At 37.3% G+C, this 15,361-nt stretch overlaps 1 protein-coding gene across 1 annotated transcript; it reads right to left on the bottom strand.

The window, feature by feature from the left end:
• Positions 1 to 1,355: 1,355 nt before the first annotated feature.
• Positions 1,356 to 14,537, bottom strand: LOC129274891 (uncharacterized). Its single transcript, XM_054911633.2, has 7 exons — positions 13,886 to 14,537; positions 8,406 to 9,437; positions 7,308 to 7,446; positions 6,628 to 6,792; positions 5,390 to 5,538; positions 4,380 to 4,498; positions 1,356 to 3,726 (listed from the first exon to the last, which is right to left on the bottom strand). Exons 1-7 carry the CDS (start codon positions 14,004 to 14,006, stop codon positions 3,490 to 3,492), a joined length of 1,962 nt encoding a protein of 653 aa, XP_054767608.2. The 5' UTR covers positions 14,007 to 14,537; the 3' UTR covers positions 1,356 to 3,489.
• Between the last annotated feature and the right edge of the window lie 824 nt (positions 14,538 to 15,361).

Raw genomic sequence — 15,361 nt, 5'->3', positions numbered from 1 at the left:
ACAGAATACAACAATATAATATGTAAAGAGAAAATAGGATTTAGAAAGGGGAACTGTACCACTAACCATACACTTACCCTCAAAACCATAATAAATCAGGCTTTAAAAAATATTATGTACATGCATGTTTTGTTGATTTTAATAAAGCGTTTGACTCGATAAACAGGAAGGCCCTATTTCATAAATTGAAAAAATATGTCGCATGTGGTGATTATTTGAATATTTTACAAGATATGTATGCAAAAGTTGAATTTCCTGTTAAATTACAACAAGGACGGACGCCTTATTTTAATACATCTTTGGGACTAAAATAAGGATGCATACTTAAGCCCAACACTTTTTTCGCTATACATCAATGACTTAGTCGATATATTTGATGACGAGTGTAGGCCTGTTAGTTTGGATCGAAATAAAATATCATGTTTGATAAATGTAGACGATCTTGTAATACGTTCCGAGACCGCACCTGGGCTCCAAACATGTTTAAATAAATTAAATGATTACTGTAATAGATGGGATATTAAGATTAACATTAAAAAAAACACAAATGACGATATTTAATAATATGCCGGACGGGTAATAAGAAAAAACATCATTCCTCATAGATACTGCCCTGTCAAAATAACAGATGAATACAAATATTTAGCATATTAGGACTCGTATTTAAACCCTCTGGCTCCTTCACGATAGCTATCAAACAGTTCATGTGGAAAGCAAAGAAAGCCACTGTTTGTATCAGAAACACCGTACCAGACAATAGGGTTGCAGCACTTTCACATTTAAAATTATTTGACTCATGTGTAAAACCCATCCTATTATATTGTACTGGAATTTGGAGTTTGCCAACGCTCTTACGTGAAGATAAAAACTGTATGAATCATTTCTTCCTGAAAAGATACATGACCAATACTTGAAAACGGTTCTTGGCGTTCATAGATCAGCAGCTAATAGTGCTACAGTGACTGCCGCGGGAAGCGTCACGCCCGTGCAAACACCCTAGGGCGCTTTTGCGTCTACCCGAGGGTTTTCGAGGGGAGAAGACGAGGGTGTCTTCCCGCATCCTCAATCACCCGCGTCCCAAATATTGGCCGTGCACGCATTTACCCTAGGGCTCATTAGCATTACGTTTACATGTACTTCGTTTTCTTGTGATAGACCGTTATGTCTTCAAAACTTGCGTGATCGGAAAATGTTGTAGATTCCATTTTCAATTTTAGATAAATAGATGTTTTCTTTTCTCTCATTCTTTAGTTTCTTCTTTCCCTTTTTATTCTTTCCCTTATTCTTTCTTTCCCTTCCTTCCTATTTTTCTTCTTTCTCTGTTTCTTTAAAAAAAATGAAGGAAACGTTTTTCTTGTTGTATGAAATAATAGTGGTTTAATGTAATGGAGTCAACGATCCATTCTTTAACTTTCTTAGATAAGTTATTTCTCCATACATACACATCCCCCTCCCTTCAATGTGAACTATACACCGACAATCTCATCTCTATAAAGGAAACACTAAATTTGACAAACTTATGATAAAACTGAATTATGAACATTATAGGCATTTGCGAATTTACATTGTGTATAACGTGCAATCGATTGGGATCATCAATTCTTTGATAAAAACAGTTATTAAAAAACCTAATGAGGGGAATGAAAGGTTGAAATGAATGCTACTTGACCAAGATCATACTAAGTAGACGTGCTACAAAGCGAACACCTGCAAAACTGGCTGTACTGGTCGATTTTTTGTTGTTTTGTTATTTTATTGTCAACAGTTCGGGATAGTCTTGCTCCTGGTTCACCCACCCCTCTCCTTTGATCACATCCGCCTCCCAAATCATGACAGGATGTTCTTAGAAATAAAGGGGGTCATTAATTTGTTGATGGGTGAACAACAATAAATGAGGATATTCTTTTCATTACAGTTCAGATCGGGTATCTAACAACCCCTCCCTTTGAAACCTTTAAAAGAAAATAGGGAAGGGAAGAGAGAGAGAGAATTAAAAGAAATAGAAGAAAAGAAATATAAAATTTAGAAGGAAAAGATAGGTAGGGATCGAGGCAAGAAAAGAAAGTGAAGAAAGGAAATGGAGAGGGGTGAACAACGGAGGAGGATAAATGAGAGAGAAAATGGGAACGAGAGAAATGAAGGATAGGAAGGGAAAGAGAGAGGAAGTAAAGATTGAAAAGAGGGAAAGATAAGTAGAAGGAACAGGGAGAGGGGAAGAAAAGAAAGGTTAAAAGGAAGAAGAGAGAGAAGATCAAGAATGGAAAGGGACGAATAGAAAACATATTAAAAAATAGCTAGAGACTAAGTAAACGACAAATTAAGAGAAGAGTTGATGACGAGAGGCACATATAAAATGACGGATAATGATAAAGATCGGGAAGAGATGAGAGTAGTGTACAGATAGAGGGAAAGGAGGAAGGGGGAAAGATGAACAAAATTGAAGAGTGTTCCAGCATTTTGATGAGAATAGCAACAATAGATATATTCAAAATAAGTATTACATGCACAACGAAAGTATAACTCGGAATATTCTCTAATTATATACATCTAAACATGGGACATGGGTAAAAACGAGTAAAAATATCCCTGGTACATCTATGTAATGATAGTAAAACGAATAGTTGATGTCGAGTTGAAGATTTAACAATTATTTTACCAAATTGAAGTTTTATACTGATAGATACGTGGAATATTAATTAAAATCAAACAGCTTTTCCAAATATTTCATCTTAGTCGAAATAAGGGCACTTCTACTTCCCCAATTGACGAATTTTCGGTGGATTTTTTAATTATCAATCTGTAGTCATCGCCGCCAGTTCATCCTATTAGATACTAATGTTACTAACGCTATTTTCATAACAGCATATAAAGAGGAAGGGAGTGGGGATGGCAATAATGATCATTTACATTTCTTGGTATAACATTCATTAGGTGTCACTGTTTTTCAAAGATTGTCCATACGGTATTAATTACTCCAATTTCGTTGTAAATGAATTAAAACCATTTTGGATGAGTCTTAATGGAAAAAAATAACATGGATGTATACCAAATGGTAATTTAATTATATGCCTAGCTATGGATTGTGTTTCTATAGAAATGTCAACATTTGTGTATGGAACCTCAATTGAAAGGAGTGATGTGGATTTGATGAAATTAGAGGGGAGCTTAATGAATAAAAACAATAATAAAACCAAGTTACCATGGTTAAAACTTGTTATAATATAGAAGACAGCGTTTTGCGGCAGATCGAAATATGATAACATTTGAACATTTTCTTGCTTTATTTTGCTTTTAACGTTTAAACGTATAGTGTTTTCGAAAGCTATTATATCGAATGGTTACTAACTGCAACTACTTAATTGACACTTGCCGACAAAGTAAGATTGGAGTTATACAATCAATTATTTTCTTATGTTAAGAGTTTTGGGGTTGCTCAAGCCCACGCTAACTATTAAACCATGGACCTAAGATGTATTACAGTGCAGCACCTCATTGCACAGGAACGATTTTAATTGCATGTCCATACATGAAGTTAAGGGCGTCGACGTTGTGAATTCTCCGTGGCACTTTGTACTGGTTAGCTGATGTGGTGGTATTTTTCACAACGTATTGTTTCAAATCGTCAAATGTTCCCGCTTTCACGATGAAAACACGGGGATGTGATATGGAGCCTCCTCTCCGTAGTTCTTGGTAATCACTGTTACGTGCACGCAGCTCTTCGTCGACCTAAAGAGGGCAAAATGGGGGAAAACATCAAACTTTGAGCATTAAGATAGTTATATTTTATAATCTAAGGATTAGAAAAGCTTAGGCATTTATGCCGCATCCGTCATCCTAGTTTAAGACTTATATTTGAGTACCTAGATATTATTAGTCCTTTTAATGTTCAAGTTCACCCTAAATGCAATACTATAGCAGCACCATTTGGGAGCGATTTCGCACTTTAAGTGAGAAAAAGTGGAGAACTGCACCATTTTTCACTCTTCATTGCCTTCGGAAATATTCATTTTGGACCCTAACAAAGATGTGCAAATATTTTACATTTATTCGCACCTCCGACTTAAGCAAATTGTTTCCCTTTAAAGAGCATAATATAATGAACTGCACCATGAAAGGTGCATAAATGTCCCGGGGGGGGGGCAGTCAAATGTATTGCTGTACATATTCGTGACCAAATTAATTCCAAACAAACCTTAAACGAGTTTTTACTCTGTGTGCAAAATAACCCCCTAAATAAGTTTTTCGCGGGCTTCATTTACACATTTTGGCCCCTAAATAAGTTCTCGCCAGAATGTGACCCCTTAGCATGGCTTTCAAAAAATTGATACAAAAAGATTCTGATTAAACATTTCATAAAACGCAAATAAGCTGCCGCTTACCAAAGCTCTGATCTCATCAACATTCGTAAATTCGGCCTGGTCGTTTTTACTCCTGTTTCCTCCCATGCTTAGTTCTAAGAACATCACGTAATACGGCATGTCTTCACTCTCTTCGAATGCTATACAAAAAAATATGATAGAAAACACGTATCTGCTGTTAGGAGAGTCTGAAAATAATTTACATTCAGGAAACTGAAATAAGTTTCGAGTGTTCCCCGGTGGCGACCGCCACCAATGATTTATCAATAAGCGAATACAGAAGGAATGCATTTATGTAGGGGAGGTATAAATGAGTAAAAATCAAAGAAGATTATAAATTTGAGATAACATGGGCCGTTTAACTCTGTAATATCGCTTTAAACTCAATTGAGAAAATTATGAAAGCACCTTTAAAGGGGAAGGTCACCGTGAAAAAAGTTTATTGTAAAAATAGTGAAAAAAAATTATAATAAATATTACCGAAGCTTTGAGTAAAATCTTTCAAAGAATAAAAAATGGTATTAGAATTTCAATTTTTTATTTGTGACGTCATATGCGGGCCGCTTTCCTACATATCGAATGCAGAAAAAAAAATAAAGAAATGTCCTTTTCTCAAAAAAATTGAAAATGTTTTTTACTGTACAATCAATATAACAATAGACAAATTATTTCACACCCGTTACATAAATGAAAATAAAAATAAGTCATTACGAACCATTAAAAATTGAAATGTATGCATTTATATAACATAACATAATTATGGGCAGCTGCTCGTTTATGACGACACTAATCCAAATATTCAAATTCTAATAACTTTCTTAGAATTTAATGGATTTTCCTCAAAACTTCACCAATACTTTTTATAGTTTTTTTTTTCTATTTTTTACAACAAACTTTTCTTCAGGGTGACCTTCCCCTTTAGTTGAACAACTTACACCTTCCCACACAATTAACATAACAAGGGAATAAACGCACTTGGTAAGGTTTGATGCAAAGTAAAAAAAAATAGCATCATCTGAAATATAATATACCTGGTGATGATTTCGGAATAAGGGTGCTCTCAGCTACTGCATAGTCGATTAGAATTACACCATTCAGCTGACCCACGGCCGACCGGAGTCCTTCTTTCAGGACAACCTGGTTCATCTTCTCGTAACGCAAATTCAGGATCAAACCCATCCTATCGATAAGAATATATATATATATACATATGTCATTAGGGTAAATATTAATGCGAGATTTATTTAATTTTAGGCACAGAAAATATGTTTTAATTGTACGAAAAACTGTAGGATTTCGAGAAGAAATCTATATAGTGTCACTAGAGGCTTCATTCTGGCGAATTATATAACGCTACCTTGGAAACATATTCTAATTTGTCAACTGAAGGAGTTCTACCCTTGAAAGTGTAATAATCTATGGTACCCGATTAAGGTAAATTGTGAGGTAAAATGTTGAAAATGCATCAATTAATACGTGATTCAATGTCTTTACCCACACCGTATCACAACAAACTCATAAATATTATATTGTAACAGCTTGAGCAATGACAGATACTTTAAAATTAAAATAACCAACACTTATAAGGAATTTTATTAGATGATTTAAATATCAAAAATTATCTAATCTCATTGAAGAGAGTGGCATACTCCCATGCACTGATTAATGATATGTGATAATGTGTAGTATGTGCTTCAAAAAATCCTCATCTTTGCCATAAGGGGAGAAGGAAGACGAAATAAACAACAAATAACAATAGGCGGTTTCAAACCGCCTCGATCACAAGAATCCCCGTTAAATTACGAGAACATTTTTAGGCTAAAAAATACCCATTAATTATTCCTGCATTCACACCGCCCCGAAACATACCCTTCGGGATAAATTCCTGAAATTAGGAGCATGCGCAGTATGGTCTAATAAGCAGGCAAGGCGCGAGATTCAAAACCACTAGCCCAGCAGCCACCAACGGCGCCCACGCCCAACGACACGCTGGGCTAAATGTTCCCGTAAATTGCTTTCACATTGCCAAAATACCTGCGACCTTGGAAAAATCCCCGCGAAAGTTCTAGTAATTTCGCCAAGTACCTACTATTTAGCGGGTATTTTCTTTCGGGGAAATTACGCGTAGTTTGCTTTCACATTACCAAAATACCTGGTATTTTCTGATCGGGGTAAATTTCCCGATCAGAGAATACCTGGAACTGACGAACTTCGAGGCGGTCTGAAACCACCTAATGATGATAATTATAATGGTACACGGTTTACTTACCGGTACATGAATTCGAATGTAGGACAGTTGTAGTAATATCCGGTTATCCTTACGACATCTCCAATCCGGTATCTATAGATTCCGCTATCTTGGGTGAGGACGATCTCGTACTCCTGCCCGACCTCCAATTCATCTATGAGAAGAGTTTCAGGCTGACTTTCTTTCCTTTGGTAAATATCAAATAGATATGTAGAATGTAAGAATAGAATGTAAGAAAAGCCTATTAAAAGTATTTGGGCTTTTCTTACTTTCATACCACTTTTTATTCTTTATTTAAGGCATTTCTGAGATGATTTCAGATTATCATTTATACAAAAGATGAGTCATTGTATAAGGAACAATACCCCATATCAAACTCAATTTTTATATTCAGATACTCATATTATATTTTCATCGTATATTGAGTGTATTTCTGTGAGTGACGAGCTTATTGGATTTTTAAAAGCTATATATTTACGAGTGTGAATGTGTTTGGTTTCAATGAAGTTCTTTTGCAACGAGACCCCCCCCCCCCTCTTTATCTCTCTCTCTCTCTATTTCATAATTCACCTGGCATCTTGTCCTATAAACACCGTGTACATACGAATGTGAATAAGCAATTCTTTCAAACCATTTTCGTTGAGCCTAATTGGTTCTGAAAACTTGTAATGTGAAGTGATGTGTATGAACAAGTCACTCACGAATCTTCAAGTCTGATAAACTCGTAGAAGGCGAAGTTGGGGAAGAGAATCATGCTTCTGTTATCCTCATAATACCACGGAGAACATGCGAGATACATCCCCTCTGAATTTCCGTATGCATAGTTCACGAATGTTATACCTATAATAATCACACATAAAATAACTATTCAGTCTAAGAATTGCCTTGTCTAAAAGAATTATCTAACGCGACAAGTGATTATATGCCCGGTTTACAGTTGGCCTAAAATCATTATCAGGATGATCATGATTACGGTGATCATAGCTAGCTATATCATAAGGGTGGCGTACGACGATCTTACGATTTGCGTACGGTTTCACAATCATCGTAGAGTCTAAGATTTTTTTGCGCGAGTTATACTTTTATTTTATTTAGTAGGATCGTAGCCCTTAAAATACATCGTTGGACCATATTAATTGTGACAATACAATCATGGCTTCCTACTATATAAGGGGGAAATGGCAGGGTATGGGTCAATTGAATTAACATACCACGATCACTTCGACCAGTTCAGGATTATCATATGATCAACACAGGGACATCATATATAATCTCGGTCGTGCCTCTGTAAGGCTGTCTTTGACCATCTACGATGCCTAACGTAAGAAATCGTATGATAGCCATAATGTAAATGCAAAGATCGTAGCACGTAGGTACCTACGATGCCATCCCCAGGCCTCACCCCCCAAAAATTAACATGTAAGCTAATCCATCACACGATGATCATAGTGAATGTACACGAGGGATTGGAACAGCAATAAATGGATGCAACATCATTATCTCGGTATTTGTAGTCTTGTGAAACATGCCTACTCTAGAATGATATACAACTTTGTATTCCCGAATTTCCAGGCACACGCCAGGCACACGGGATCATGGCGGCACTATTTACTATTATTGCTATTATTTTTTTGTGGAACAGGGTGATTGCAACATGTGGTATTCTAAACATGTAACTTTTTCTGCGAAACTCACATTTGCAGGGGATAGAAGGCATCTAAAGGGCGTAATTAAGTCAGAATCATATTAGCCAAATTATCAATACGGATTTATGCTATTGTTTAATTTGATTTACGAACCTTCAGCATATTTTGCTTTGAAAAGCGGCCAAATTCCAGTGTTATCTATGGCAAATAACGTCTCTAGGCTCGGCCATACCCTCCTCATGATACCATCAAATCCTTTCATGAACTGACGTCGAAGCTCGCCCGCCCTCTCCGGCTGACCATTACCAAGAGCCTTTTCTAATGCTGACCTGATGCGAACATCGTTGAACCTCATTTTCACATTGATTGTTCCATGCTCTATATCATAGATGATGTCTTTCCAGCAATTCTCCAGCTGTTTCATCATTGCGTCGATTGAACCTAAAAACACGCTACCGATCACACCCAGGTTTGGGTCCAGGAGAGCAAAAAGAACATGGACATAATTTGCCTCTTTCATGGATTGGATGCAAAATCCCATTGGCGGCGTGGTATGGCAGGCGTCTATGAGACCATCTTCCTCGTAAACTGACACAGCGATCGTGATCATGCTTCCCCCACCTTCAGTTATTTGTATTTCTGGCTGGACGTAGTGAAATAACTTCTTTTGAAGTAACCTCAGACGTGGACAGAGATTGTATAGATTAGTATAGGTGATATCTAACATCCTTGTAATGCTATACCTGTGATTTTTCTGTGGGAAATACTTCGAAGGACCTGTCGTACCGGATGTTCTGTTAAATGCCCTTGGAAACACATCGGTCATAACATCACGCTCTCCAGTCATCACACGCTCGACATAGGGTTTGTAATCTTCGTAGGCCGTCAACGGATGATGTTTGCAGAACTCTTCTACGCTCCGGAAGTTCTTGAGCTTGAACTTCCTTCCGTAGTCGGTGTCCCCATTCTCCTTGAGAGTTCTTAACAGAAACTGTTCCTGAGCATAGTGAGGGTTCTCCCATGCTGCCTTAATTTGCCAGAGGTGATACTTTCCTCTGATGTAAGAAGTACCAGCATAGTATACTTGGCGCAGGACCGACAGAACTCCCTGCTGAGGAGATGGACGAAGTGTCAGTATCCACAAGAACAGGATAGAGATGCAGCATGTAGCAACAGCAAGGAATCCTGGACAATGAGAACCAATATAAAATTAAATTTTAGAATAGTTAAGAATAGACTGAATTAGTGGTAAAAGATCGCAATTGCTTTCCAGGTTCTTTGAAAGCCATTCCATGTCAAGGTTGAGATACATGTCAATGAAATCAACAATTTACAGCTTACAATTTTACCATTTATGTTTTAGAAGGCAACAAGTATTCATTTCTCCCAACCCATTTGCATGATTTGCCATTTGACTGACAAAATCATTAAAAAATGTATGCATTCGATGAGCAGCCTAACACTAATTCTAAGTGAGGTAAACAACCGAACATCCTTTGATCAAATGGGAATGAAGTTATTTCTTCACGCTTTAAATTTACTGGTGAAAGAGTTTGATTTTTGTTTACTCCTTCTTGTGATGAAATAAATTTCGTCTCTGGAAGTTTCAGGTTTACTTTCTTTCATTGCGACTCAATATGTTACACAAATATGATATAATAACCATACAAATCAATACAAAGGTATATACCATGTACGCAATAATAGTATGCAAAGGAAATAGATAACTTTTTACCGTAAGCTATAAACATTAATGATTATCATATATTCATGATATATACTATGAGGGTAAAACTAAATTTAGAACAATATCGATTAAACATCTGCAATGCTATTTTTATTTCATCTTTTTAATAAAATAAAAGTTGAGGAAATAGAGGGATCCGCTGAAAAGCATGTCTTCTTAAATGGGGATCCCTCAAAGTATTGGATTAAGATAGATTAGTAGGTATAAGTATAGCATTCGAGAAGGAGAGGTTGGGGAATAAATAATGTTTCCATATTAGGTTGATGTATTTTCGAAACGATGCTGTCTATATACCCTTTGATTGTTGCCTTTGATCAGATATGAAATCTCTGATATGTTTTGTGTCTACTAAAAGTAAGCAGTAGTCCCCCTAATTTAATCCTTACTATGTCTATTCAATGCTTCCTACCCTTAATTGTTCCTGAATCTATTACTATTATATTTGAACTTTTTCTCTTTCTTTCACTGCGCCTTGGGCACTCTGCAGAGTGGTTTTGGCGCATTACAAATCACATATATTATTATTATTATTATGTATGGATTGTTGCATGCCCTGGGAACGATTTTTACTGGGGGTTCTTATGAGAATACGACAAGCATGACAAGCAGATGTTGTAGTATATATATATCTCTCTCTTTTAAAATGCTGTCAATACTTGACACCGATCATACTCCGGGCTGAAAATAGTTGACTCTATGTAAATAAATAAAGTAAAATATATTCTTTTTCTGCGCAAAACGCATGTGGCATAATCTGATAATAAAAAAGTTATTGATTCTTTTGTTTTAATTTGAAATTGTGAAAACAATTATACATGTTCTCAGGGATTTTTGTTGCTTTTATACTAACGCGTTTTTCAATTAGGAAATATATAGTTATGTGTTGCACAATCATTATTATTATGTTGTGTATGGCAAAGTACCCACTAGGAATTTAAGATCTTAGGGAACCGGGGTGACACCTCTTTTAACAACACACAATGCCAAGTCTTTAAAGTCATTCAAAGCCAACTTTAAGACATTTGCCCGTATTCTAAAGTTAGGTTTAATTTAGACTCTGGTTTAAAGTTGTAGAGGTTGAATATAACCGGGCATGGTGGCTCAGTGGTAGAGCGTCTGCCTCATGAACGGGAGGTCGTGGGTTCATACCAAAGACTTACAAAGATGGGATATTCTGACTTCTTGCTTGGCGCTCAGCATTTAGACTGAAGAAGGGTAATAATAACATATTATGTTATGCAGGGCCTGCTGTAAGAGCAGTCTTTTGATTGAAGTGGCTACCCTGGATAAGTAAAACGTTATTATTATTGTTATTAACTCATTTTAGTCTCAAATAACTCTTAATTTTCTGGGAAGCATGAATAAGATAGTTGTCTTCACCATAAAGAATTTGAAAAAGCACTGTAGATATGAGCAGCATACGATGTAAACATAATTTTGACATATTTGGCTTACCATAATTTTAGCACAGAGTTAGACCATGGTCTAAATTAAACCTGACTTTTAATAGAATACGGGCAGTAGGCCATATTTTCATTACTTTCGAAATAAGCCCCCCCCCCCCCCTGTGATTATTTCCTCTGCCCCTCTGAAGAATGATGCACTCTAAATGCTATATTATAATTTTCATTATTTGGCCCATGCATTTCTGCTCTACAACCGTTTCGGAGAAACGGACTCTTCCCCTTTAGCATTCCTTTCATTATTTCACATGGCGTAGCATCGACCGATTTGGATTCTTTTTGGGTTTCATGACGTTTGCGTTTGCTCCAGCGAAAACTGCAAATTCCACACATTAATGGAATTCAATCCTGGATTTAAAGGTTCACCCTGACAAAACGTTTATTGAAACATAGCAGAAAAAAAATAATAAAAAAGGTTGCCGAAGGTTTGAGAAAAATCCGTCAAAATACTAAAAGTTATTATAATTATAATAATTATTTTATTTGTGACGTCCTATTGTCGCAGCATTCACAGCGAATGGTAAGATCAATGAAATGTTATTTTCTCAGAAAATTAAAAATGGTTTTTATTACACCTTTTGAATAACAAAAGACAAATAATTTCACACCCTATCATGAATATAAAAAAAAAATGAAATTTATGCATTTTGGGGACAGCTGCTCGTTTATGACGTCACAAATCAAAAACTTAGAATTCTAATAACTTTCTTAATCTTTAACAGATTTCCCTCAAACTTTCACCAATATTTGTTTTTACTATTATTTTTACAACAAACTTATCTTCAGGATGACCTTCCCCTTTAACACTATACCCTATCCTAAACCGAACATAAAACCCTATTTCAACCCGAACCTTATATCTTAGACAAATGAAGCTCGGAGCAATTGTCGCCCCAGCAAATGTCGTGTCCTCTCTGTTTCGATGGTGTTAATGCGGTATATTCACAACCTATACCTGACGATTTTTGCTATTTTTCTAGGCAGGAATATTTTTCGCAAATATGTAGGCATTTTCAGTGACTTTGGAGTAGTAAACAATTTTGCACAGCAATAATCATAGCTTGTACAACACAAAAGAAGGCGAATCCGCACGTCGGGGGCCAAATCCCTGGGAAATCTATTGTGAATGCCATTGTTCAGATTAACCTACAATAACTCCTCCGCTTTCAAGGAGTCTTACAGAATTCACGCTTTCGGGTCTTTCACAAAGTTGTCCACAAACTTACGAAAGACTTGATGCAAGACTGGGACACGTTTTTACTAGGTGCCATAAGTCCGCCACATACAGACGTATGGTATATTATTTAGCTCAAAAAATGGTCACCAGTCTTGCATAACGCTCCCAGGGGCCAGAACTGGGTTCTTGCTTTAGCACACTAGGCAATAGGCAGAAAGTTGTTGACGCAATGCATTCTAGAGATTGACACCATATTTCAGGAAGATGTATTTTAGAGAATCCACGATATGTATAAATGGAACCCATATAAGCTATTCGAAACCATAAAAGCCCGGCCGTCCAAAAAAATGAAACTACCGAATGGTTTAAAGTAAATCAAAGAGGGCAACCGAGAGCTCGTACACTCTACAAAATGACAAGTTGTCCCAGGGAACTATAGCCATGTATGGTTAGAGTTGTCAGCTAGCCCCCTGGCCAGTCCCTGGGAAGCGGGGGGGGGGGGGGGGGGTGCCGGTGGTGTTTCAGCATCCTCCCAAGATTTTTCAGTGGGCGGTGCGCATTGCTGGTGATTGCTCCCAAATGACAGAGATTTGGGAGCAGCAACCATTTGTGTGTTTTTTTTTTTTTTTTTTTTTTGGGGGGGGGGGCTTGCTTGTTTTTTTTAACCGACGGCTACACCTGAACAAAACATAGCACGCCCTTTACAAAATCGTTCCCAGCACCAGCTCACCGGTTGCCCCATCGCCACTTTATTTCTAGATTACCATTCATTCTACCAGGCACGAGTGTTGTGCTTATGTTTTATTCGAATAGAAGGGTAATAATGTCTAACTTATCGTAATCCATATTTTTTTATGTTCGAAATAGACACCAGAAATGAAACACTCCGAAAAATTGTTTTGCCCAATTGATCTTCGGCCCGGCAGCCGCTGTGCAGCGCCAGATCGACGAGGCTCTATTATATCCCTTTAATTGTTGAACGCCAAACAGGGTAGCAGCAACTCCCATCTTTTAACATCTTTTGGTCTGACGCGGCCGGGGTTTGAACCCCCGACCTCCCGGCTGTGAGACGGACGCTCTACCAACTGAGCCAACACACCGGTCATATCACCCGTACATATTGAAACATGCATACGCACGCTGGTAAATGATTATCACATTGTACCTCCACCTTTACCAACGGTAGCTATTTTGTTGAGGTATCATTTCCTTTTATAAGAATCCTTATTAGACGGCTACCACTTACCAAACCATAATGATTCCCATCCCCTCTCATGTGTATAGGAAAGAGCTGCTGCTCGATAACCGGACCAGGCTGCAATGGCACCCCAAATCGCAGAAATGACGAGTAACTTGAAAGCAACCATTGTGGTGCTCACTGCCCTTAATGTCACTTATAAATCTGAATTGATAATGGTTCAATTTTATCTTCTATTCACAGCGTTAACCGCAGATTTATATTACATTCAAGGAATAAGCACGTAAAGCGTTGTCATTACACTCCTCCTCCATGCACCTCTTGCCAAGATTGACCTTTACTATATCGAGGATGATGGCCTGTTCAACCTTTTAAACGGTTAGAATAAAACGGATGTTCATTTTGTTGATAGGAAGTACGTTGTAGTCCAGTAGCCTCGGTCACAAAGGCCGGTCACAATCTGCCTTGCACCTCCGTTCGTGTGGTCTAGCTGGGGCCCCGTGCAGATAGAGTTGCTTTGAACATTATAACTTAAACCAATAAAAAAAATCAAGCGGTCGTGCCGCATACTCGTACTCTGTTGTAATTGGTTGAAAATCGATGTGCAGCGAAACGGTAGGACATATCCGAGCGACGAAAGCAAAGGTCCGTTTCGTACCGTCTATAAGTCAAGTAAGCTTGCAGAAGCATGACGAAAGGTGGCGATTTCAGATCGGGGGGGGGGGGGGTGCACTCGAATTATAACATATACATGTATGTACGTACTAACTGACTGAGCTACGGCTGCCTCTGAAGTTCAACTTTGTGGTGATACACATGTAGATATTTTTTGAGGCTCAAAATAAAATGTTTTACACAATTTGCAACAACAAAAAACGGAAAGAGAAAACTCAGTTTTGAGGCATATTTTCAGCCCTGAAATTCTCTTATTTTTCAAAATATTTATACAAAATGAATTACCAGTATGAAAGAGAGATATTTACTCTATCCAATTGTGTTTTGGTATTTAATTTGACTTGAGGACAAAGTAGGTTTATTCTTAGAGAAAGAAATTTTCAAGATTCATGAGATTTTTCAGGAAAGGGATTCAGCCATGAGAGGATTTAGATGAATTTGCAGATGAATTGGGCATATATGCTCATTAGCATAGGGACCAGCGCACAGTGGGCCGGGGCGAAACGAAAGTGCGCCAAAAGTCATTTTGGGCAATTTCAGATTTTCAATTTTTGTCATGCCCAGCTGAAAGACAACACTTTGAAGAATACTTCAGCAAAATATTTATTTCCGGAATTTGCATAAAGGTTGTTAATTTCCTACCTCAAATCGTAAAATGTGACATTTTGCGAAATGCCGCGTAAATGACAACCTAGTTGAAAAACAGGCCATTTCACAGGTAATTTATCGTAAAGGAATCTGAAATGGCTCCCACATAATCCTGATATATTCTTTTTTTTCGTGTGAAATGGTTCAAAGTAGATAAAAGACACCTTTCAGGAGGTTTATAGGATAATTATTCCTCGAAAT

This window comes from Lytechinus pictus, chromosome 13, assembly GCF_037042905.1.
Source record: "Lytechinus pictus isolate F3 Inbred chromosome 13, Lp3.0, whole genome shotgun sequence".
NCBI classification, from domain to species: Eukaryota; Metazoa; Echinodermata; class Echinoidea; order Temnopleuroida; family Toxopneustidae; genus Lytechinus; species Lytechinus pictus.
The sequence above is the reverse complement of the archived record's forward strand: the minus strand, read 5'-3'. Positions and strand labels throughout refer to the sequence as shown.